This window comes from Ipomoea nil, unplaced genomic scaffold (assembly GCF_001879475.1).
Source record: "Ipomoea nil cultivar Tokyo-kokei standard unplaced genomic scaffold, Asagao_1.1 scaffold0684, whole genome shotgun sequence".
NCBI lineage: Eukaryota > Viridiplantae > Streptophyta > Magnoliopsida > Solanales > Convolvulaceae > Ipomoea > Ipomoea nil.
Window position 1 is genome coordinate 450,001 of NW_017617112.1, and position 25,942 is coordinate 475,942.

A 25,942-nucleotide genomic window follows, 5' to 3' on the forward strand; every position below is an offset into this window, starting at 1 on the left:
AAACCTCTTATCCAAAGCGCGGGTGCAGAACTTGTTGTTACAATTTACACAGTCAATAACCACTAATTGCAAAATCAATAAACCAAAATGATTATTAATAGTTATACTATTTTTTCATTAAAAAAAAAACCATTAACAGAATAGGTTAATATTGCATTCGATCAATTTTAAACAAAAGACAAATTAAGCAGTTCATTAGGGATTTGATATTCTTAATGTGTAATCTAAGATCTCTTGAATTATATACCCGTAAAAGTTCCATTGAAAGTCTAATAGCTTTAACAAAAATTCAAAACTTTAATTTTTCAACTTCTCAACAACCTCATTAAAAATTTATATTGTCCAAAACTCACTAGATTTCTCCCATTTTCTCACAATAATTACATAAAGTTAGTACATTTATTTCAATTAGAACAACCAAATAATGTTTCTAATTTTAATTTTCCTTATTAATATGTTAAAAATCTTTTTAATAAAGGTAGCTGGAATAGCTCAGTTGGCTAGAGCGTGTGGCTAATAACCACAAGGTCGGAGGTTCAAGCCCTCTTTCTAGCGTTGAATTTGAAGAATTTAATAACTATGATTATATATTCCGTATGGAAATGCACATACATAAAAACTACTATAATGGGCTCAATTTTCAAAATGTGACAAAAAAACATGGCTTTCTAAGAGGAAAAGACAGGTAACAAGAATTAATTTAGGGTGACATTGAACTTATCAATTACAAATTTTCGTTCATTAATCAACACCGAAGTCATATCAAATTTTTCTAGTTCATGTTTTTTGCAGAATTTATGCTAACCAAATTATTTTTACTATTTTTTTTATCACATGTTCTTATATTATTAATAATAATAATAATATTATTATTATTATTATTATTCTTATTATTATTATTGTTGTTGTTGTTGTTGTTGTTGTTGTTTTTGTTGTTCTTGTTGTTGTTATTATTAATATTATTATTATTATTAATATTATTATTATTATTATTATAATTATTATTATTATTATTATTATTATTATTATTATTATTATTAGTATTATATTATTATTGTTATTATTATTATTATTATTATTATTATTATTATTATTATTATTATTATTATTATTATTTTAAAAGTTTTGTACTGGTAACTCGTTTTTGTTATCTAATTTTTTTTACCTACGTTGTAATTTATAAATCTACAACACACACACACACAAACACTAATAAAAGCCAATAAAGTTAGGCCTTTAAAGCAAACTAAAAAACCTCAGTCAAATTGTTTGAATAAATGATTGAAGCAAATTTAGGTTCAGTTTTTTTTCTTTTGTTTCGTTTAATTAATTTTCTTCTAATTATTTACAACAAAATTCAATATATCAATTATGCTTTTTGCATTATTGCGAACTAGCTAAATTCTAAAATACACAAAATCCCATCATCAAAACCCTAAACCCTAATCCCTAAATAACTAAATCGATCCCGGCAAAAATAAAAATTAAAAAAAATCAAATCCTAAACCTTAAACCATTACCCCTAAGACTCAAACACTTTTCTCAAAACCTAGGTCACTAAAGCCAAGATAAGCTCTAAACCTCTTATCCAAAGACCGGGTGCAGAACTTGTTGTTACAATTTACACAGTCAATAACCACTAAATGCAAAATCAATAAAGCAAAATGATTATTAATAGTTATACTATTTTTTTTTTCATTAAAAAAACAACCATTAACAGAATAGGTTAGTATTGCATTCGATCAATTTTAAACAAAAGACAAATTAAGCAGTTCATTAGGGATTTGATATTGTTAATGTGTAATCTAAGATCTCTTGAATCATAAACCCGTAAAAGTTCCATTGAAAGTCTAATAGCTTTAACAAAAATTCAAAACTTTAATTTTTCAACTTCTCAACAACCTCATTAAAAATTTATATTGTCCAAAACTCACTAGATTTCTCCCATTTTCTCACTATAATTACATAAAGTTAGTACATTTATTTCAATTAGAACAACCAAATAATGTTTCTAATTTTAATTTTCCTTATTAATATGTTAAAAATCTTTTTAATAAAGGTAGCTGGAATAACTCACTTGGCTAGAGCATGTGGCTGTTAACCACATGGTCGGAGGTTCAAGCCCTTTTTCTAGCGGTGAATTTGAAGAATTTAATAACTATGATTATATATTCCGTATGGAAATGCACATACATAAAAACTACTATAATGGGCTCAATTTTCAAAACGTGACAAAAAAACATGTCTTTCTAAGAGGAAAAGGCAGTTATCAATTACTAATTTTCGTTCATTAATCAACACCGAAGTCATATCATATTTTTCTAGTTCATGTTTTTTGCAGAATTTATGCTAACCAAATTATTTTTACTATTTTTTTTATCACATGTTCTTATATTATTAATATTATTATTAATATTAATATTATTATTATTATTATTATTATTATTATTATTATTATTATTATTATTATTATTATTATTGTTGTTGTTGTTGTTGTTGTTTTTGTTGTTCTTGTTGTTGTTGTTATTATTATTATTATTATTATTATTATTATTATTATTATTATTATTATTATTATTATTATTATTATTATTATTATTATTATTTTAAAAAGTTTGTATTGGTAACTCATTTTTGTTATCTAATTCTTTTTACCTACGTTGTAATTTATAAATCTACAACACACACACACACACACACACACACACACACACACACACACCGAAGTCATATCATATTTTCGTTCATTAATCAACACCGAAGTCATATCATATTTTTCTAGTTCATGTTTTTTGCAGAATTTATGCTAACCAAATTATTTTTACTATTTTTTTATCACATGTTCTTATATTATTAATATTAATATTATTATTATTATTATTATTATTATTATTATTATTATTATTATTATTATTATTATTATTGTTGTTGTTGTTGTTGTTGTTGTTGTTTTTGTTGTTCTTGTTATTATTATTATTATTATATTATTATTATTATTATTATTATTATTATTAGTATTATATTATTATTGTTATTATTGTTATTATTATTATTATTATTATTATTATTATTATTATTATTATTATTATTATTATTATTATTATTTTAAAAGTTTTGTATTGGTAACTCATTTTTGTTATCTAATTCTTTTTACCTACGTTGTAGTTTATAAATCTACAACACACACACACACACACACACACACACACACAAACACTAATAAAAGCCAATAAGTTAGGCCTTTAATGCAAACTAAAAAACCTCAGTCAAATTGTTTGATTAAATGATTGAAGCAAATTTAGGTTCAGTTATTTTTCTTTTGTTTCGTTTAATTAATTTTCTTCTAATTATTTACAACAAAATTCAATATATCAATCTTGCTTTTTGCATTATTGCGAACCAGCTAAATTCTAAAATACACAAAATCCCATCATCAAAACCCTAAACCCTAAATAACTAAATCGATCCCCAGCAAAAATAAAAATTAAAAAAAATCAAATCCTAAACCTTAAACCATTACCCCTAAGACTCAAACCCTTTTCTCAAAACGTAGGTCACTAAAGCCAAGACAAGCTCTAAACCTCTTATCCAAAGCCCGGGTGCAGAACTTGTTGTTACAATTTACACAGTCAATAACTACTAAATGCACAATCAATAAAGCAAAATGATTATTAATAGTTATACTATTTTTTTCATTAAAAAAAAACCATTAACAGAAAAGGTTAATATTGCATTCGATCAATTTTAAACAAAAGACAAATTAAGTAGTTCATTGGGGATTTGATATTCTTAATGTGTAATCTAAGATCTCTTGAATCATATACACGTAAAAGTTCCGTTGAAAGTCTAATAGCTTTAACAAAAATTCGAAACTTTAATTTTTAAACTTCTCAACAACCTCATTAAAAATTTATATTGTCAAAAACTCACTAGATTTCTCCCATTTTCTCACTATAATTACATAAAGTTAGTACATTTATTTCAATTAGAACAACAAAATAATGTTTCTAATTTTAATTTTCCTTATTAATATGTTAAAAATTTTTTATTAAAGGTAGCTGGAATAGCTCAGTTGGCTAGAGCGTGTGGCTGTTAACCACAAGGTTGGAGGTTCAAGCCCTCCTTCTAGTGACGAATTTGAAGAATTTAATAACTATGATTATATTCCGTATGGAAATGCGGGCACATACATAAAAACTACTATAATGGGCTCAATTTTCAAAACGTGACAGAAAAAACATGTCTTTCTAAGAGGAAAAGGCAGGTAACCAGAATTAATTTAGGGTGACATTGAACTTATCAATTACAAATTTTCGTTCATTAATCAACACCGAAGTCATATCAAATTTTTCTAGTTCATGTTTTTTGCAGAATTTATGCTCACCAAATTATTTTTACTATTTTTTTTATCACATGTTCTTATATTATTAATATTATTATTATTATTATTATTATTATTATTATTATTATTATTATTATTATTATTATTAGTATTATATTATTATTGTTATTATTATTATTATTATTATTATTATTATTATTATTATTATTATTATTATTATTATTATTATTATTATTATTATTTTAAAAGTTTTGTATTGGTAACTTGTTTTTGTTATCTATTATTTTTTACCTACGTTGTAATTTATAAATCTACAACACACACACACACACACACACACACACACACACACACACAAACACAAATAAAAGCCAATAAAGTTAGGCCTTTAAAGCAAACTAAAAAACCTCAGTCAAATTGTTTGATTAAACGATTGAAGCAAATTTAGGTTCAGTTTTTTTTTTCTTTTGTTTCGTTTAATTAATTTTCTTCTAATTATTTACAACAAAATTCAATATATCAATCTTGCTTTTTGCATTATTGCGAACCAGCTAAATTCTAAAATACACAAAATCCCATCATCAAAACCCTAAACCCTAATCCCTAAATAACTAAATCGATCCCCGACAAAAATAAAAATTAAAAAAAATCAAATCCTAAACCTTTAACCATTGCCCCTAAGACTCAAACCCTTTTCTCAAAACGTAGGTCAGTAAAGCCATGACAAGCTCTAAACCTCTTATCCAAAGCCCGGGTGCAGAACTTGTTGTTACAATTTACACAGTCAATAACCACTAAATGCAAAATCAATAAAGCAAAATGATTACTAATAGTTATACTATTTTTTTCATTAAAAAAAAAACCATTAACAGAAAAGGTTAATATTGCATTCGATCAATTTTAAACAAAAGACAAATTAAGCAGTTCATTGGGGATTTGATATTCTTAATGTGTAATCTAAGATCTCTTGAATCATATACCCGTAAAAGTTCCATTGAAAGTCTAATAGCTTTAACAAAAATTCAAAACTTTAATTTTTCAACTTCTCAACAACCTCATTAAAAATTTATATTGTCCAAAACTCACTAGATTTCTCCCATTTTCTCACTATAATTACATAAAGTTAGTACATTTATTTCAATTAGAACAACCAAATAATGTTTCTAATTTTAATTTTCCTTATTAATATGTTAAAAATCTTTTTAATAAATGTAGTTGGAATAGCTTAGTTGGCTAGAGCGTGTGGCTGTTAACCACAAGGTCGGAGGTTCAAGCCCTCTTTCTAGCGAAGAATTTAAAGAATTTAATAACTATGATTATATTCCGTATGGAAATGTGGGCACATACATAAAAACACTACTATAATGGGCTCAATTTTCAAAACGTGACAAAAAAACATGTCTTTCTAAGAGGAAAAGGCAGGTAACCAGTATTAATTTAGGGTGACATTGAACTTATCAATTACAAATTTTCGTTCATTAATCAACACCGAAGTCATATCAAATTTTTCTAGTTCATGTTTTTTGCAGAATTTATGCTAACCAAATTATTTTTACTATTTTTTTTATCACATGTTCTTATATTATTAATATTATTATTATTATTATTATTATTATTATTATTATTATTATTATTATTATTATTATTATTATTATTATTATTATTATTATTATTATTATTATTATTGTTATTGTTGTCGTTTTTGTTGTTCTTGTTGTTGTTATTATTATTATTATTATTATTATTATTATTATTATTATTATTTGAATTATATTATTATTGTTATTATTATTATTATTATTATTATTATTATTATTATTATTATTATTATTATTATTTTAAAACTTTTGTATTGGTAACTTGTTTTTGTTATCTATTATTTTTTACCTACGTTGTAATTTATAAATCTACAACACACACACACACACACACACACAAACACTAATAAAAGCCAATAAAGTTAGGCCTTTAAAGCAAACTAAAAAACCTCAGTCAAATTGTTTGATTAAACGATTGAAGCAAATTTAGGTTCAGTTTTTTTTTTCTTTTGTTTCGATTAATTAATTTTCTTCTAATTATTTACAACAAAATTCAATATATCAATCTTGCTTTTTGCATTATTGCGAACCAGCTAAATTCTAAAATACACAAAATCCCATCATCAAAACCCTAAACCCTAATCCCAAAATAACTAAATCGATCCCCGGCAAAAATAAAAATTAAAAAAAATCAAATCCTAAACCTTAAACCATTACCCCTAAGACTCAAACCCTTTTCTCAAAACGTAGGTCACTAAAGCCAAGACAAGCTCTAAACCTCTTATCCAAAGCCCGGGTGCAGAACTTGTTGTTACAATTTACACAGTCAATAACTACTAAATGCACAATCAATAAAGCAAAATGATTATTAATAGTTATACTATTTTTTTCATTAAAAAAAAATAACCATTAACAGAAAAGGTTAATATTGCATTCGATCAATTTTAAACAAAAGACAAATTAAGCAGTTCATTGGGGATTTGATATTCTTAATGTGTAATCTAAGATCTCTTGAATCATATACCCGTAAAAGTTCCACTGAAAGTCTAATAGCTTTAACAAAAATTCAAAACTTTAATTTTTCAACTTCTCAACAACCTCATTAAAAATTTATATTGTCCAAAACTCACTAGATTTCTCCCATTTTCTCACTATAATTACATAAAGTTAGTACATTTATTTCAATTAGAACAACAAAATAATGTTTCTAATTTTAATTTTCCTTATTAATATGTTAAAAATTTTTTATTAAAGGTAGCTGGAATAGCTCAGTTGGCTAGAGCGTGTGGCTGTTAACCACAAGGTCGGAGGTTCAAGCCCTCCTTCTAGCGACGAATTTGAAGAATTTAATAACTATGATTATATTCCGTATGGAAATGCGGGCACATACATAAAAACTACTATAATGGGCTCAATTTTCAAAACGTGACAGAAAAAACATGTCTTTCTAAGAGGAAAAGGCAGGTAACCAGAATTAATTTAGGGTGACATTGAACTTATCAATTACAAATTTTCGTTCATTAATCAACACCGAAGTCATATCAAATTTATCTAGTTCATGTTTTTTGCAGAATTTATGCTAACCAAATTATTTTTACTATTTTTTTTCACATGTTCTTATATTATTAATATTATTATTATTATTATTATTATTATTATTATTATTATTATTATTATTATTATTATTATTGTTGTTGTTGTTGTTGTTGTTGTTGTTGTTGTTGTTGTTATTATTATTATTATTATTATTATTATTATTGTTATTGTTGTTGTTTTTGTTGTTCTTGTTGTTGTTGTTATTATTATTATTATTATTATTATTATTATTATTATTATTATTATTAGTATCATATTATTATTGTTATTATTATTATTATTAATATTATTATTATTATTATTATTATTATTATTATTTTAAAAGTTTTGTATTGGTAACTTGTTTTTGTTATCTAATTTTTTTTACCTACGTTGTAATTTATAAATCTACAACACACACACACACACACACACACACACACACACACACACACATACACACACACACACAAACTCTAATAAAACCCAATAAAGTTAGGCCTTTAAAGCAAACTAAAAAACCTCAGTCAAATTGTTTGATTAAATGATTGAAGCAAATTTATGTTCAGTTTTTTTTTCTTTTTTTTTCGTTTAATTAATTTTCTTCTAATTATTTACAACAAAATTCAATATATCAATTATGTTTTTTGCATTATTGCGAACCAGCTAAATTCTAAAATACACAAAATCCCATCATCAAAACCCTAAACCCTAATCCCTAAATAACTAAATCGATCCCCGGCAAAAATAAAAATTAAAAAAAAATCAAATCCTAAACCTTAAACCATTGCCCCTAAGACTCAAACCCTTTTCTCAAAACGTAGGTCAGTAAAGCCATGACAAGCTCTAAACCTCTTATCCAAAGCCCGGGTGCAGAACTTGTTGTTACAATTTACACAGTCAATAACCACTAAATGCAAAATCAATAAAGCAAAATGATTATTAATAGTTATACTATTTTTTTCATTAAAAAAAAACCATTAACAGAAAAGGTTAATATTGCATTCGATCAATTTTAAACATAAGACAAATTAAGCAGTTCATTGGGGATTTGATATTCTTAATGTGTAATCTAAGATCTCTTGAATCATATACCCGTAAAAGTTCCATTGAAAGTGTAATAGCTTTAACAAAAATTCAAAACTTTAATTTTTCAACTTCTCAACAACCTCATTAAAAATTTATATTGTCCAAAACTCACTAGATTTCTCCCATTTTCTCACTATAATTACATAAAGTTAGTACATTTATTTCAATTAGAACAACCAAATAATGTTTCTAATTTTAATTTTCCTTATTAATATGTTAAAAATCTTTTTAATAAAGGTAGCTGGAATAGCTCAGTTGGCTAGAGTGTGTTGCTGTTAACCACAAGGTCGGAGGTTCAAGCCCTCTTTCTAGCGATGTATTTGAAGAATTTAATAACTATGATTATATATTCTGTATGGAAATGCACATACATAAAAACTACTATAATGGGCTCAATTTTCAAAACGTGACAAAAAACATGTCTTTCTAAGAGGAAAAGGCAGGTAACTAGAATTAATTTAGGGTGACATTGAACTTATCAATTACAAATTTTCGTTCATTAATCAACACCGAAGTCATATCTGTTATAAATATTATTATTATTATGCCCATTATCACAAGACCTTTCATTTGCCTTATATTTATTCCATTATTTATGTTATAGAAAATGTAGGGTTATATGGATGTATATATATACATGTTCAAGGCATAATGAAAGAGCAAACTTGTGTTCTTGAGTTCTACATTCTTGTGTTATGTTTTTCTCTCTACTCTTCCATTCCATATTGCAATATTCTTCATACATACAATCGATGCGTTACCATACAACTATCACGTGAGAAATAACAAGTTGATAGGCCGAATTACAACACGTTATCAGCACGAGTCTCTATCGTAATCTTCGGTGAACGGTATGCCTGAATCTGTTACAATACATGTTTTTATATAATACATGTTTTATATGGAACATGTTGATTCTACACCTCTTGATATGATTATGAAATACATGATTGATATGATACTTATTGATTCTAAAATTTGAAATATGAATTGCACATACCGGTTCATATATATATGATTGTGTAAATTCCTGAATATATATTTCCAGTTTTATTTTTGATTCTTAAAATTGAAAGAAAAGCATGTGATATATATGTTTGTGTAAATAGATGGGGCTTTTCGTATGAAGATGCAATGTATGTATACATATTATTTTCATTTCGCATACTTTGTATGTTATATACCCTATGATCTAGTGCATTATTATGTTTTTATGATATGTCGTTTGCATGTGATTAGCAATTAGTTTTTGTGCCGATTTGGCAATGAATGAATGGTTTTTAATTAAGATTGTTAAAGTTTATTTTGTGGAAGCTTAAGAGTGAGTAAGACTTTAAAGCTTAATTGATGACTTGGGAGCATCAATTCGGTGTATTGGATAATGAAACACCACTCGTTGCCTGTAGCGCGAGTTGATGCTATAAACACGAGTCGATGCTTCCTGCATCAATTTGGTGTTTTCGCACCGATTCGTGCCTTTTTGCTTGTAGCACGAGTTGATGGTATAAACACGAGCCGATGCTTGTTGCTTCAATTTGGTGTTTGCCTCACCAATTCGTGTTGCACCATTTCGGTTTTTGTGTATATTCAAAAGATCAATTTGTTTTCTGATTTTATCTTTTGACTTCATCTCGGAAAGTTCATTTTGCATCTAGAAGATGTTAGATTCCTTATTTTGCTATAAACATGTGATATTATGAATGTATATGAGAACATATGATATATGTTTTGTAGATTACGTATTCAATTGTCAAATGTGATTTTATTGAGCTCGCTCATGTCGATAGCAATTATTTCATTTGGGTTTTGGATATTGAAATATATTTGCCTTCTAAGAAATCGAGCCAAAATTTTGTTGCTAAGTCACAGAAAACCGATGCCCAGAAGGCACAAGCTCTCATTTTCATACGTCACTACTTGAACTACAATCTTAAAAATGAGTATTTGATTGAAAAAGTCCCTATTGCGTTATGTAAGTCCCTGAAGGACCATTTTGACTAGTAGTCATCTATTGTCCTTCCTCGGACACAATTTGACTAGATTAATCTTAAGTTTTAAGATTATAAGTCAGTAACTGACTATAATTCAGCTCTGCACAAAATAGTCTCAGAAGTGAAACTCTAAACAAGAAGTTTTAGAGAAATATTTAATTGAAAAGACATTGTCAACTTTTCGTGTGAGTAATTTGTACTCCAGCAGTAATACAAGACAACAAATTATGAGAAGCATCCTAAGGTGATTTTAGCACTTCTTGTGGCTAAGAAACATAACTAGTTGATGAAGAATCAAAGTGCATGTTTGGTTGATTTTGCACAGGTGCCTGAAGCACATAATGTTACCTAGTTGAGTAACTTCATAAGGGGTTGTGGTCGAGATTATAACCAGTGTGGTATGAGTTTCGAGCTTAGAATAAGAAATAAAGTGATCAAGATATTGAAGGATGACCAAACTTATCGAGGCAAAATCTTAGCCAAAAGCAGATTTGCTAACAATGTGGGTCTGAAGGGCATTGATCCCTACGTGCCGCACACCAAAGCATTTGGTCATCGGAGAATGAACATCATCTTAATGATTCTAGCTAATTTGCCTGAAGCAAATATTGCGATAAATTGTGATAATGAAATGATAAGGTATTGATGAAGAAATGATTAGTGTCATGATAATGTTTAAGTAATTCATGAAAATATATTCATGGACAAAAAGGTTAGCTCATGCCTGAGGCATGACGTATCCGAGAAGTAAACTCATGCTTGAAGCATCCGAGAAGTTAGTTTATGCCTGAAGCATTCGAAAAGATAATTCATGGCCACAATAACTTATTGCGTAACCGAGGAGTATATACACTCCAAATGTGTTTTTGAGTGCAAAGTTATTTTTGGAGGCAAATTATTATGAGTGCAAAGTGACTTTACTTTGCTGATTTTTCTTGCTAATTTTACTACTCGAATTGACTATTCAAAAAGTTTACCTCTCTAAGCTTACCTCTGTAATCTTGCTTCTCGATTTACTTCTTGAAATTTTACTTTCTGGAACTTTATTTTCCAGAGGAAGTTTACTTCTCAGATTTAATTCTCTTAGTTTGCATGCTTATTTATATATGGAAATTTTTCTCATGCATGCAACATAACTCTCGTATGCAATTGACTGGCTGCTAATTCAAAATTGAATTATTATTTGTTCCATAAATCTTATATCAATCCCGGAAGGATTGCTATTATCAACAAATTATGATAATCATCTTTTGACTAAATTTAAGATGTCAACATGACAAATCCCTCTCCGACTATGGCTTAGTGCAATTCTGTGTTGTTTAAGGAGTGGTATACTCTTTTATAAGAATGATCTTTGACTTATGCCATACATGATATGATTGATTTAGATGTTATTGGTTTGGAAGATAGAATGGATCATATCATATCAATTTGCCTGAAGCAAACGAAGGACTAAATTATTTCATATTAGTTTGCCCGAAGCAAATGAGGGAATGAAATATATCATGTGAATTTTCAAGAAGCAATTCCCAAACCAGTGAGTGAACTAATGTAAAGTTGAGGATAAGGATTTTTGGGAGATCTTGAAGATATATTTTATTTGACAAGCTTCACAGCTTCCCTATGATTGTTGTGTACCCTTGTAATATCAATTGATATGTATGCTTTCATATCTGATTATATATTTTTTTCTTGTTGGGGACATCAGTTTTATATGCTATTGTGGTTATCACAATCTGACCTACTGCATATCATAATTATTTCCCCTAGAACCTAGTACGTGGTATAAAACCAAACATTTCCCATCTGCGTTTTATTCATAGTGTGCAGTCTTTTTCCTATATCACCACCATAGCGTACCTTTGTGGGCATGTATATGTTGATTATAAACCTCCGTCTGTTATTTAAATTCTTAGAGCCCATGATAAGGGATCAATATATAATTAGGTACGCCGATTGCACATTTTATGAAAATCATTTCACGGCATTAGGGGGAGATAAGATCTCAAATTTTATAGAATGCCGAGAAATTCTATGAATGATTGATCTTCAATATTTAAATCCACGTACTAGGTAGACTGAACTAGAAGTTCAAAAGAAGTAAACTGAACTAGAAGTTCAGTAGATAATTAATCTGCCAATATATATACTCATGAGTGACTAGGTCCTATATATTTTCCCCAACTTAGACCATATATATCTACCAATGCTCCTTGACGCCAGAAGCGTGGAGACATGTTGGTATAATCCGCGGAAAGCTAAATCTAGTAGAAAATGGTGTCACTCTTGAAATCGCTTAAAGAAGTATGTTGTGAAGACATTCGTCCTGAAGGCGAAAACCCCAGTAAAATTTTAGGTGCACCCAAAATTATAATACTGGGGATGCGGAACGACCAGATAAAAATATCTTTGGGAAATGTCTAGTGTCTGGTTGAATTAGAAATTGCCATTATTTTATATATATGGGAGAAATTTATGAAAAATGTTATAGTTGTCGACAACAAAATTGCCTTTACAAATTGTTCTCGTTATATGAGAATCTGGATCCAGAGCTAGGTACCAGTTGTGCCTTGGTATTTTTTTATGTATAACGGAGCAATTAAGGCATGTACAGCTCAGCTCGCTAAAACTGTATTCTCTTTATAACACGTACACCATTTAATGTTAACCCTGTAGGTTACAAATGGGTGTTTGTACGAAAGAGAAATACAAACAATATGGTGGTATGATATAAAGCGAGACTGGTAGCTTAAGGGTTTACGCAGAGACCCTGAATTGATTTTGATCAAATATTCTCTCCCACAACATATGGCATTACGTTCCGCAAATTAACATTATTGGCAGTGAATTATGAATTTAGATATGCAGTTGATGAACGTCATGACCGTAATTTACTGGTCATTAGACGCTAATATTTATTTGTAAATCCCCGATGGATTCAACACTTTTGGAATGCGGAAAGTGAAAATCTCAACGTGTATCATTAAACTACTAAAGTCTTTGTATGACTTGAATATTATTGACTGAGTGTTTTCCTCCCGAAGAAGGAATGTATAAATAATATGTACCATTATGTGTTCGTTAAAGAATTGCTAATGGAGTTATTTATTTATCATCTCAGTCGATATTGACGGTTTAAATATCATTGAAACACATAGAGAGCTTGGTGATATTAGCTCATGCCGAAAGATGCAGTTTTAAAATAAAAGACTTGGAAATCCAAGTATTGTCTCGACCTAAAGATCGAGCTTCTCCTTGAAGAAGTTTTATACACCAGTTAGCCTACTTGAAAAATATCTTGAAGATGTTTTATATAGACAAGTATTATTTACTTATCGCACAAACGGTTGTCCAATAATCTCTTGAAGTAGATAAATGACCATTTAGACTCGAAGGTTATAATGAGGATATTTAGGGACTGGAAGTCCATTACTTCATTGCTATTGGAGCACTATTATTGAACTAGAAGTTCCATAATCGCATCAGGCCTGATATTGAATTTGCGATGAAATTGCTAGCAAGATTTAGTGCTTCTCCCTACAATAAAAATTGGAATGGTATTTAACATATCCTCCAACACCTTCGAGGTACAAAGATTTTGACGTTTATGTGAGAAACCAATATGTGGTTTTGATGGGCAACTTGGGCATTAGCTCTTTTATTTTATCCCTATGATGCCAAGTTCAAAACTGGTTATGTTATATTTTTACCCCCAATGTCCCATATGAGGACAAATAAGATTGTGTTGCACAAGCAAGTAATAGTTTTGTTAAGGGGAACCTTACAAAACATGTTGCACCTAAATCCTTCTACACACATGAACTCTAGAAGAGTTGTAAAATTCTTATTGAGAATGTTTTCCCCACTGAACAATCTTGCAGATATGTTCACTAAGTCTCTGCTTACATCCATTTTTGAGTAATATGTTCATAAAATTGGGATGCGTGGGCTTAGAAGATTGTTATCTTCAGGGGGAGCAACAACGCCTAGCTGTGCTAGAATGGACAATCTAGAGGACTTTTGATATCCTGAATATTATGCTACGAAAGCATATGGTTGTACTCTTTTTCCCTTAGCTAAGTTTTTCCCACATGGTTTTCTTAAGCTAAGGTTTTTAATGAGACAACCGATGTTGGTGCACTTGAGTGGATAGTCCTGAAGACTCTTGAAATCTTGAAGATTATGCCCAGAAGGCTTATGTTTGTACTCTTTTCCTTGGCTAAGTTTTTTCCCACTGGGTTTTCTTAGGCTAAGGTTTTTAATGAGGCAACCGGTGCAACACATGGATCAACATACTTCGTGTACTCTTTTCCTCGTCTAGGTTTTTCCCACTGGGTTTTTCTAGCGAGGTTTTTAACGAGGCATGAGTATAGTTTGATAATGGCCAAGGGTGAGTGTTATAAATATTATTATTATTATGGCCATTATCACAAGACCTTTCATTTGCCATATATTTATTCCATTATTTATGTTATAGAAAATGAAGGGTTATATGGATGTATATATATACATGTTCAAGGCATAATGAAAGAGAGAACTTGTGTTCTTGAGTTCTACATTCTTGTGTTATGTTTTTCTCTCTACTCTTCCATTCCATATTGCAATATTCTTCATACATACAATCGATGCGTTACCATACAACTATCACGCGAGAACTAACAAGTTGATAGGACGAATTACAACAATATAAAATTTTTCTAGTTCATGTTTTCTGAAGAATTTATGCTAACCAAATTATTTTTACTATTTTTTTTATCACATGTTCTTATATTATTATTATTATTATTATTATTATTATTATTATTATTATTATTATTATTGTTGTTGTTGTTGTTGTTGTTGTTGTTGTTATTTTTGTTGTTCTAGTTGTTGTTGTTATTATTATTATTATTATTATTATATTATTATTATTATTATTATTATTATTATTGTTGTTGTTATTATTATTATTATTATTATTATTATTATTATTATTATTATTATTATTATTATTATTTTAAAAGTTTTGTATTGGTAACTTGTTTTTGTTATCTAATTTTTTTTACCTACGTTGTAATTTATAAATCTACAACACACACACACACACACACACACATACAAACACTAATAAAAGCCAATAAAGTTAGGCCTTTAAAGCAAACTAAAAAACCTCAGTCAACCAGGACTATGTGGTCTAATGGTACCCGGGTTGGACTTCCATTTGGAAGGTTGTAAGTTCGAGCCTCAGTGGAGGCGTTATTAGCTCTTTGTGTTTCAGTAGGTTGAGAAAGTATATGAACAGATAGCTACTCTGTAATAGAGCTAGTAGCATTCAATAAAAAAAAAAAACCTCAGTCAAATTGTTTGATTAAATAATTGAAGCAAATTTAGGTTGAGTTTTTTTTTTTTTCTTTTGTTTCGTTTAATTAATTTTCTTCTAATTATTTACAACAAAATTCAATATATCAATTATGCTTTTTGCATTATTGCGAACCAGCTAAATTCTAAAATACACAAAATCCCATCATCAAAACCCTAAACCCTAATCCCTAAATAACTAAATCGATTCCCCGGCAAAAATAAAAATTAAAAAAAATCAAATCCTAAACCTTAAACCATTGCCCCTAAGACTCAAACCCTTTTCTCAAAACCTAGGTCACTAAAGCCAAGACAAGCTCTAAACCTCTTATCCAAAGCCCGGGTGCAGAACTTGTTGTTACAATTTACACAGTCAATAACCACTAAATGCAAAATCAATAAAGCAAAATGATTATTAATAGTTATACTATTTTTTTCATTAAAAAAAAACCATTAACAGAATAGGTTAATATTGCATTCGATCAATTTTAAACATAAGACAAATTAAGCAGTTCATTGGGGATTTGATATTCTTAATGTGTAATCTAAGATCTCTTGAATCATATACCCGTAAAAGTTCCATTGAAAGTCTAATAGCTTTAACAAAAATTCAAAACTTTAATTTTTCAACTTCTCAACAACCTCATTAAAAATTTATATTGTCAAAAACTCACTAGATTTCTCCCATTTTCTCACTATAATTACATAAAGTTAGTACATTTATTTCAATTAGAACAACCAAATAATGTTTCTAATTTTAATTTTCCTTATTAATATGTTAAAAATCTTTTTAATAAAGGTAGCTGGAATAGCTCAGTTGGCTAGAGCGTGTGGTTGTTAACCACAAGGTCGGAGGTTTAAGCCCTCTTTTTAGCGACGAATTTGAAGAATTTTTAATAACTATGATTATATTCCGTATGGAAATGCACATACATAAAAACTACTATAATGGGCTCAGTTTTCAAAACGTGACAAAAAAACATGGCTTTCTAAGAGGAAAAGGCAGGTAACCAGAATTAATTTAGGGTGACATTGAACTTATCAATATCAAATTTTCGTTCATTAATCAACACCGAAGTCATCAAATTTTTCTAGTTCATGTTTTTTGCAGAATTTATGCTAAGCAAATTATTTTTACTATTTTTTTTATCACATGTTCTTATATTATTAATATTAATATTATTATTATTATTATTATTATTGTTGTTGTTGTTGTTGTTTTTGTTGTTCTTGTTATTGTTATTATTATTATTATTATTATTATTATTATTATTATTATTATTATTTTAAAATTTTTGTATTGGTAACTTGTTTTTGTTATCAATTTTTTTTTTACCTACGTTGTAATTTATAAATCTACAACACACACACACACACACACACACACAAACACTAATAAAAGCCAATAAAGTTAGGCCTTTAAAGCAAACTAAAAAACCTAAGTCAAATTGTTTGATTAAATGATTGAAGCAAATTTAGGTTGAGTTTTTTTTTTTCTTTTGTTTCGTTTAATTAATTTTCTTCTAATTATACACAACAAAATTCAATATATCAATTACGCTTTTTGCATTATTGCGAACCAGCTAAATTCTAAAATACACAAAATCCCATCATCAAAACCCTAAACCCTAATCCCTAAATAACTAAATCGATCCCCGGCAAAAATAAAAATTAAAAAAAATCAAATCCTAAACCTTAAACCATTGCCCCTAAGACTCAAACCCTTTTCTCAAAACCTAGGTCACTAAAGCCAAGACAAGCTCTAAACCTCTTATCCAAAGCCCGGGTGCAGAACTTGTTGTTACAATTTACAAAGTCAATAACCACTAAATGCAAAATTAATAAAGCAAAATGATTATTAATAGTTATACTATTTTTTTCATTAAAAAAAAAAACCATTAACAGAATAGGTTAATATTGCATTCGATCAATTTTAAACAAAAGACAAATTAAGCAGTTCATTGGGGATTTGATATTCTTAATGTGTAATCTAAGATCTCTTGAATCATATACGCGTAAAAGTTCCATTGAAAGTCTAATAGCTTTAACAAAAATTCAAAACTTTAATTTTTCAACTTCTCAACAACCTCATTAAAAATTTATATTGTCAAAAACTCACTAGATTTCTCCCATTTTCTCACTATAATTACATAAAGTTAGTACATTTATTTCAATTAGAACAACCAAATAATGTTTCTAATTTTAATTTTCCTTATTAATATGTTAAAAATCTTTTTAATAAAGGTAGCTGGAATAGCTCAGTTGGCTAGAGCGTGTGGTTGTTAACCACAAGGTCGGAGGTTTAAGCCCTCTTTTTAGCGACGAATTTGAAGAATTTTTAATAACTATGATTATATTCCGTATGGAAATGCACATACATAAAAACTACTATAATGGGCTCAGTTTTCAAAACGTGACAAAAAAACATGGCTTTCTAAGAGGAAAAGGCAGGTAACCAGAATTAATTTAGGGTGACATTGAACTTATCAATATCAAATTTTCGTTCATTAATCAACACCGAAGTCATCAAATTTTTCTAGTTCATGTTTTTTGCAGAATTTATGCTAAGCAAATTATTTTTACTATTTTTTTTATCACATGTTCTTATATTATTAATATTAATATTATTATTATTATTATTATTATTGTTGTTGTTGTTTTTGTTGTTCTTGTTATTGTTATTATTATTATTATTATTATTATTATTATTATTATTATTTTAAAATTTTTGTATTGGTAACTTGTTTTTGTTATCAATTTTTTTTTTACCTACGTTGTAATTTATAAATCTACAACACACACACACACACACACACACACACAAACACTAATAAAAGCCAATAAAGTTAGGCCTTTAAAGCAAACTAAAAAACCTAAGTCAAATTGTTTGATTAAATGATTGAAGCAAATTTAGGTTGAGTTTTTTTTTTTCTTTTGTTTCGTTTAATTAATTTTCTTCTAATTATACACAACAAAATTCAATATATCAATTACGCTTTTTGCATTATTGCGAACCAGCTAAATTCTAAAATACACAAAATCCCATCATCAAAACCCTAAACCCTAATCCCTAAATAACTAAATCGATCCCCGGCAAAAATAAAAATTAAAAAAAATCAAATCCTAAACCTTAAACCATTGCCCCTAAGACTCAAACCCTTTTCTCAAAACCTAGGTCACTAAAGCCAAGACAAGCTCTAAACCTCTTATCCAAAGCCCGGGTGCAGAACTTGTTGTTACAATTTACAAAGTCAATAACCACTAAATGCAAAATTAATAAAGCAAAATGATTATTAATAGTTATACTATTTTTTTCATTAAAAAAAAAAACCATTAACAGAATAGGTTAATATTGCATTCGATCAATTTTAAACAAAAGACAAATTAAGCAGTTCATTGGGGATTTGATATTCTTAATGTGTAATCTAAGATCTCTTGAATCATATACGCGTAAAAGTTCCATTGAAAGTCTAATAGCTTTAACAAAAATTCAAAACTTTAATTTTTCAACTTCTCAACAACCTCATTAAAAATTTATATTGTCAAAAACTCACTAGATTTCTCCCATTTTCTCACTATAATTACATAAAGTTAGTACATTTATTTCAATTAGAACAACCAAATAATGTTTCTAATTTTAATTTTCCTTATTAATATGTTAAAAATCTTTTTAATAAAGGTAGCTGGAATAGCTCAGTTGGCTAGAGCGTGTGGCTGTTAACCACAAGGTCGGAGGTTCAAGCCCTCCTTCTAGTGTTGAATTTGAAGAATTTAATAACTATGATTATATATTCCGTATGGAAATGCACATACATAAAAACTACTATAATGGGCACAATTTTCAAAACGAGACAAAAAAACATGGCTTTCTATGAGGAAAAGGCAGGTAACCAGAATTAATTTAGGGTGACATTGAACTTATCAATTACCAATTTTCGTTCATTAATCAGCACCAAAGTCATATCCAAAATTTTTTTGCAGAATTTATGCTAAGCAAATTATTTTTACTATTTTTTTATCACATGTTTGTATATAATAATAATAATTATTATTATTATTATTATTATTATTATTATTATTATTATTATTATTATTATTATTATTATTATTATTATTGTTATTGTTGTTGTTGTTGTTGTTGTCGTTGTTGTTGTTATTCTTGTTGTTGTTATTATTATTATTATTATTATTATTATTATTATTATTATTGTTGTTGTTGTTGTTGTTGTTGTTCTTGTTGTTGTTTTTATTATTATTATTATTATTATTATTATTATTATTATTATTATTATTATTATTATTGTTGTTGTTGTTGTTGTTGTTGTTATTTTAAAAGTTTTGTATTGGTAACTTGTTTTTGTTATCTAATTTTTTTTACCTACGTTGTAATTGATAAATCTACAACACACACACACACACACACACACACACACACACACACACACACACACACACACACACACACACACACACACACACACACACACACACACACACAAACACTAATAAAAGCCAATAAAGTTAGGCCTTTAAAGCAAACTAAAAAACCTCAGTCAAATTGTTTGATTAAATGATTGAAGCAAATTTATGTTCAGTTTTTTTTTCTTTTTTTTCGTTTAATTAATTTTCTTCTAATTATTTACAACAAAATTCAATATATCAATTATGTTTTTTGCATTATTGCGAACCAGCTAAATTCTAAAATACACAAAATCCTATCATCAAAACCCTAAACCCTAATCCCTAAATAACTAAATCGATCCCCGGCAAAAATAAAAATTAAAAAAAAAAATCAAATCCTAAACCTTAAACCATTACCCCTAAGATTCAAACCCTTTTCTCAAAACCTAGGTCACTAAAGCCAAGACAAGCTCTAAACCTCTTATCCAAAGCCCGGGTGCAGAACTTGTTGTTACAATTTACACAGTCAATAACCACTAAATGCGCAATCAATAAAGCAAAATGATTATTAATAGTTATACTATTTTTTTCATTAAAAAAAACCATTAACGGAATAGGTTGATGAAGTTTATAATATATTGATTATCCAAAAGCAAGGGAATACAACGCTATTTATACAGAAGAGGTTAACAAGGAAATAGATAACCACTCCTTATTAGTCTCTAACTACACATAAAAGTCTAACCAAAAACTAACTGCCTAATACTCCCCCCTCAAGCTGAAGCGGGACACGGGACGACGCCAAGCTTGCACCGTAGATCACCAAAGCGAGCTGAGGAGAGAGGCTTAGTGAAGATGTCGGCGAGCTGGTCATTGGTGGAGACGAAGTTCACTTTTAGAGCTCCAGTTGACACTTTATCCCGCACGAAGTGATAATCGACTTCAACGTGCTTTGTCCAGGCATGAAACACCGGATTAGCACACAGGTATGTCGCACCTAAGTTGTCGCACCAGAGTACCGGGATAGTCGGGGAAAGCAAACCAAGTTCGCATAGCAAGGACTGGACCTAGGTGACTTCGGCAGCAACGTTGGCGAGAGCCTTGTACTCGGCTTCGGTAGAAGAGCGTGCGACAGTCCGTTGCTTCCTAGACGTCCAAGAGACAAGATTCGGGCCTAGAAACACGGCGTAGCCAGCGGTGGATTTTCGATCCAGAGAACATCCCGCCCAATCGGAGTCAGAAAAGGCATGCACAACCGGAGAAGATGACTGTGTGAGACGAAGTCCCAGACTCTGCGTGCCTTGCACATAGCGCAACACCCGTTTGAGTGACGCCCAATTGTCCTGTGTTGGTGTATGCATGAATTGACACAGTCGATTCACAGAAAAAGCCAAATCCGGACGAGTGATTAGTAGATACATTAGGGACCCAACCAGACATCTATATGGGGTTGGATCATCGAGGGGTGGAGACCCCGCAGTAGGAGTTGAAGCAGCTAGCGCCATTGGAGTTGACAGCGGTTTGCAAGATTCCGTGCTGGCTTTGCGCAAGAGTTCGTTCATGTACCTTTGTTGTGAAAGCATCAGACCATTATCGCTGTAAGTCGCCTCGACACCTAAAAAGAACCGAGGCCGCCCCAAATCACGAATGCGAAAGGTAGATGACAGCTGGGCCATGACTGTTTCGACCATTGCTGAGTTGTTGCCTAGTAGAAGGATGTCATCCACGTAGACTAACACATATGCCCGGACCTGTCCAGAGTCAAAAATAAACAAAGAAACATCCATTTTGGATGGACGAAATCCAACCTGTAAGAGAAAATCGTGTAGTCTTTTAAACCACGCACGAGGGGCCTGTTTAAGCCCATACAGCGATCGTTGTAGCTTACAAACATGGTCAAGAAAATTTGGATTTGTGTAGCCGGGCGGTTGCCGCATATAAATGTCTTCGTCAATGTGCCCATTCAAAAATGCGTTGTGGACATCCAATTGACGCATAGCCCACTTATTCGATACGGCGAAAGCCAGTAGGAGCCGAATGGTGGTTGTTTCACCACCGGACTGTACGTTTCGGAGTAATCCTCACCGGGCACTTGGTTAAACCCCTTGGCCACGAGTCGGGCCTTGTAGCGGTCAATGGTGCCGTCGGATTTCCGCTTAATACAAAAAACCCATTTACTGCCTATTACATTTACATCTCGACGCGGGGGAACAAGCCGCCAGGTTTGGTTTTGTAATAAAGCATTGAACTCAGTGTCCATAGCCGCCCGCCAATGTGAGGACTTGACAGCTTGCGAGTGGCAAGTGGGCTCGTCATCATCTACGGAGGCCACCATCGCAGACGGGTGAGTTCCCGGATTTCGATGTTGCGCATGCGTTGACGTCCGTAGTTGCATAACATGCGTCCGAACAGTAAGCCGGACGCGGCGCCGCCTCCCTGACGTAGTGGATGAAGTGGTCGGCTGATAAGACGAGGAAGCCGCACCTGCTGTCGATGAGGAAGTCGGGAGGGGCGGCAATTGCGGCAGTTGTGGCTGACTTATGCCCGGTTCGGACACCAATGCGGGCTGAATTGGAACTGACGTGCGTAAGACCGGTGAAGACGCCCAAGGTGGTGTTGCTGCTTCGGTGTTCGGCCCAGTCTGAACAGTAGGGTGAGTTGCATAAGGAAACACCTCTTCGTCGAACCGCACATGCCTGGCAATGTAAATGTGGCCTGTTTACTTGTCCAAACACCTGTAGCCAAGACATGAATCTGGGTAACCTAGAAATATACATGAAGTAGATCGATAATCCATCTTGTGCCTATTGTACGGACGTAGGCACGGAAAACACTCGCACCCAAACACATGTAGCAAACTGTAATTAGGTGGCTTATGGTACAACTTGGAGTAGGGACTGACGTTTTGTGAAACAGTGGAGGGCAGACGATTTATTAGATGGACGGCAGACTCAAAGGCAAAAGGCCAATATTTTTGTAGTACGTGACTTTGGGCAAGAAGAGTTAACCCAGTCTCGACCACATGACGGTGTCGCCGCTCCACACGGCCATTTTGCTCGTGTGTATGCGGCGATGACTGTCTATGTAAAATCCCTACGGCGGTAAAGACCGTGTTCAACTTTTGGTATTCACCACCCATATCCGACTGAATGCACTTAATAGTGGTCGAAAAGGAATTTTCCACTAACGCACGAAATTTAGCAAATATTGAATAAATATCCGATTTGAACTTCATCGGATAATACCAAATAAACTGGGAAAAATCGTCCACAAAAAGGACAAAATACCTAAAACCATCTACAGAAGGTACCGGTGATGGTCCCCAAATATTTGTAAATACCAAATCCAGTACAGACTGACTCGAAGTCTCAATACGCGTGAGTGGGAAGCGCACAGACTTACCCATCTGACACGCGGTACATAAAGAATTTATTGACCGTAACGAACCACTAACAGGACAACTAGCAAGAACCTGACGCAGAGCTCGGGTATGAGGGTGCCCGAGCCTATTATGTGTTAGGAATAAATTGTAATAGTTTTGATGAGCCAAATTTGTATTTTTAGAACCCCCTATTTTATTTTGAGTCTAGTTGTCTATTAGCCTAAGTCCCAAGTCAAGCCATAAAAGTCTACGAATTCTTAGCAAAATATACTTATCCAGAATATTACTATTTGAGATTTATTTACCTTGGAAGACACCAAAGGATGAAGTGGTGAAGTGGATAAGGAACAAGGTGACTAAAGTTAGAGGTCATGGGTTCAAGACTCAATCTTTACATTTTTATGTAAGAGATAAAGAAGGGGACGACGAAGGGGCTGATGGGGACGACCAAGGGGCAGACTCGGATTAATCTACGAATTAATGTAAAATGCTACTAAAGGCATTCTGGGAATAAAGATTAAATCCATAAATATTAACCAATGAGTTAATATGGTGTAGTGGTACAAGCTTGGAAGACATATTTAATTGGGCTTGTGTTCAAATCTCATTGGAAGCATATCTTTTTTAAAGATGACACTTGTTGGGTGCATGCTACAATGTGGACACATGTCATGCTAAGTTGACTACAAGTTTGGAAGCTTGTGGACATGATAAGGAAGATGCACGTGAATTCTTCTACACATCTTCATTCTCATTTAAATATCTTGCTATGCATCTCAAATCATTTCAGAAGAAGAAATGGACGAAGATATAATTTTTACTCAAGCAAGAATCAGCAGAAAATCTTTTGGAAGATTTCATCATTTTGAATCCGTCAAAGATAAGGTAATTATTTTTCGGAGAAGATTCAGCTGATGAGCCGATATGTATGACTTTTGAAGATTTGTCAGGTGAGGATTTTCAAACTCACTGTGGAAACCCATCTCTTGCATTAAATCACCGCAATGCAAGTTGGCAATAATGTGTAGCTAATCAAAATGAACGATCAAGATCAACTGATGCTACTACGGTAATATAGCTTCTTCAGCTATATATACCAAGAAGACTTGAAGACATGAAGTAGAGAAGGCAAGGGAATACAAAGAAAAGCAAAATTCAAAAATATCCATTTTGAGCTTACACGAGAGATTCTTCAAGTCATTAGAAGAGAAATTTGTTTTCTCTTAATATTACCTCTACTGTGTGTAGAAAGAGGGTTGAATGTAGCTTTGTGCAAGACACTACCCTGTTGAGTGTAGCTTTGTGCGAGACACTCGTGAGTGTAGCTTTGTGCGAGACACTCGTGGTTGCTGAGTGTAGCTGTGAGCGAGACACTCGGTGGTGCTAAGTGTAGCTGGGTGCAAGACACTTAGTTGGTGTAGGAGTATAGCTTTGTGCAAGATACTCGGGGGTATAGCTTTGTGCGAGATACTCGGGATTGAGTGTAGCTTTGTGCAAAACACTTGGGAAGTGCCTGTGTGCACTTGATTCACTATTTGTATCTGGGTGAACGAGATAGTGAATTTCCTCCTTGGAGTGAAAGGAGAAGAGTGGACTAGGAGGATTACACCACATCTGAACCACTATAAATTGCCTCTCTCGCATTTACTTACTGCTTTATTTATTATTGCATGCATACTAACCCATTTACTATTCGTCTTATTCATTTATCTTATTGATTGGGTTATGTGACATTACAAGTGCATGCAGACACAATTCCATTTGGATTCATTCATTGATTCACACGTGACATTGCATACATATTGAGTGAATCATCTCTTAAATATTTTGTTGTCTTGCATGTTGAATATTTGACTGACCCATCTTATATTGTTCGTAATTATTCATCTGGGTTTAGTAGTTTTGACGTATGCATGTGAGCATAAATTTGCATACTGATTATTTGAGTCATACCATGCATATCCATCATATTGCATGTGATATATCTCTTTGATTTTACGTAACACTTGGTTGTTTTAATTATTCCGCTGCGCATCTAAGTTTCATACCTTGTTACTTAGAGTTGAAATTACCAAAGTGTTATTAAGTGTGAAAAAGTTTAAAAAGTCTATTCAACCCCCCCCCCCCCCCCTCTAGACTTTTTACCACCATATCGGGACCAACAATTGGTATCAGAGCGGGTTGTCTATTTGGGTCAAATTGTCTCTGACTGATACCAACAATTGGTATCAGAAGCTGTTGTCTATTTGAGTCAATTTTGACTCCTAGACAGATCCCGAAAAATCAA

The 25,942-nt window shown here is 31.1% G+C and overlaps 1 protein-coding gene and 9 non-coding genes across 10 annotated transcripts; 9 read left to right on the forward strand and 1 right to left on the reverse strand.

Annotated features, from left to right (window-relative positions):
* Positions 1-481: 481 nt before the first annotated feature.
* TRNAI-AAU lies at positions 482-555 on the forward strand. The gene has a single exon. It is a non-coding gene; the product is annotated as a tRNA-Ile (tRNA).
* A 1,507-nt stretch (positions 556-2,062) lies between these two features.
* On the forward strand, positions 2,063-2,136 carry TRNAN-GUU. Its single transcript has one exon. It is a non-coding gene; the product is annotated as a tRNA-Asn (tRNA).
* Positions 2,137-4,057: 1,921 nt separating this feature from the next.
* Positions 4,058-4,131, forward strand: TRNAN-GUU. The gene has a single exon. It is a non-coding gene; the product is annotated as a tRNA-Asn (tRNA).
* A 1,425-nt stretch (positions 4,132-5,556) lies between these two features.
* TRNAN-GUU lies at positions 5,557-5,630 on the forward strand. Its single transcript has one exon. It is a non-coding gene; the product is annotated as a tRNA-Asn (tRNA).
* A 1,507-nt stretch (positions 5,631-7,137) lies between these two features.
* TRNAN-GUU lies at positions 7,138-7,211 on the forward strand. The gene has a single exon. It is a non-coding gene; the product is annotated as a tRNA-Asn (tRNA).
* Positions 7,212-8,784: 1,573 nt separating this feature from the next.
* On the forward strand, positions 8,785-8,858 carry TRNAN-GUU. Its single transcript has one exon. It is a non-coding gene; the product is annotated as a tRNA-Asn (tRNA).
* A 7,816-nt stretch (positions 8,859-16,674) lies between these two features.
* On the forward strand, positions 16,675-16,748 carry TRNAN-GUU. The gene has a single exon. It is a non-coding gene; the product is annotated as a tRNA-Asn (tRNA).
* A 1,371-nt stretch (positions 16,749-18,119) lies between these two features.
* Positions 18,120-18,193, forward strand: TRNAN-GUU. The gene has a single exon. It is a non-coding gene; the product is annotated as a tRNA-Asn (tRNA).
* A 1,361-nt stretch (positions 18,194-19,554) lies between these two features.
* On the forward strand, positions 19,555-19,628 carry TRNAN-GUU. Its single transcript has one exon. It is a non-coding gene; the product is annotated as a tRNA-Asn (tRNA).
* A 1,418-nt stretch (positions 19,629-21,046) lies between these two features.
* LOC109175111 (uncharacterized mitochondrial protein AtMg00810-like) lies at positions 21,047-22,608 on the reverse strand. Its single transcript, XM_019324361.1, has 3 exons — positions 22,267-22,608; positions 21,350-22,024; positions 21,047-21,223 (listed from the first exon to the last, which is right to left on the reverse strand). The coding sequence occupies exons 1-3, from the start codon at positions 22,606-22,608 to the stop codon at positions 21,047-21,049; spliced, it is 1,194 nt and encodes a 397-aa protein (XP_019179906.1).
* Between the last annotated feature and the right edge of the window lie 3,334 nt (positions 22,609-25,942).

Coding starts and splice junctions, on each gene's coding strand:
- LOC109175111 (XM_019324361.1), bottom strand. CDS start 22,608: ATGGTGGCCTCCGTAGATGATGACGAGCCCACTTGCCACTCGCAAGCT. Junction 22,025..22,266: donor ATCGAATAAGTGGGCTATGC/GTCAATTGGATG, acceptor GACTCTGGACAG/GTCCGGGCATATGTGTTAGT. Junction 21,224..21,349: donor TCGCCAACGTTGCTGCCGAA/GTCACCTAGGTC, acceptor GCCTGGACAAAG/CACGTTGAAGTCGATTATCA.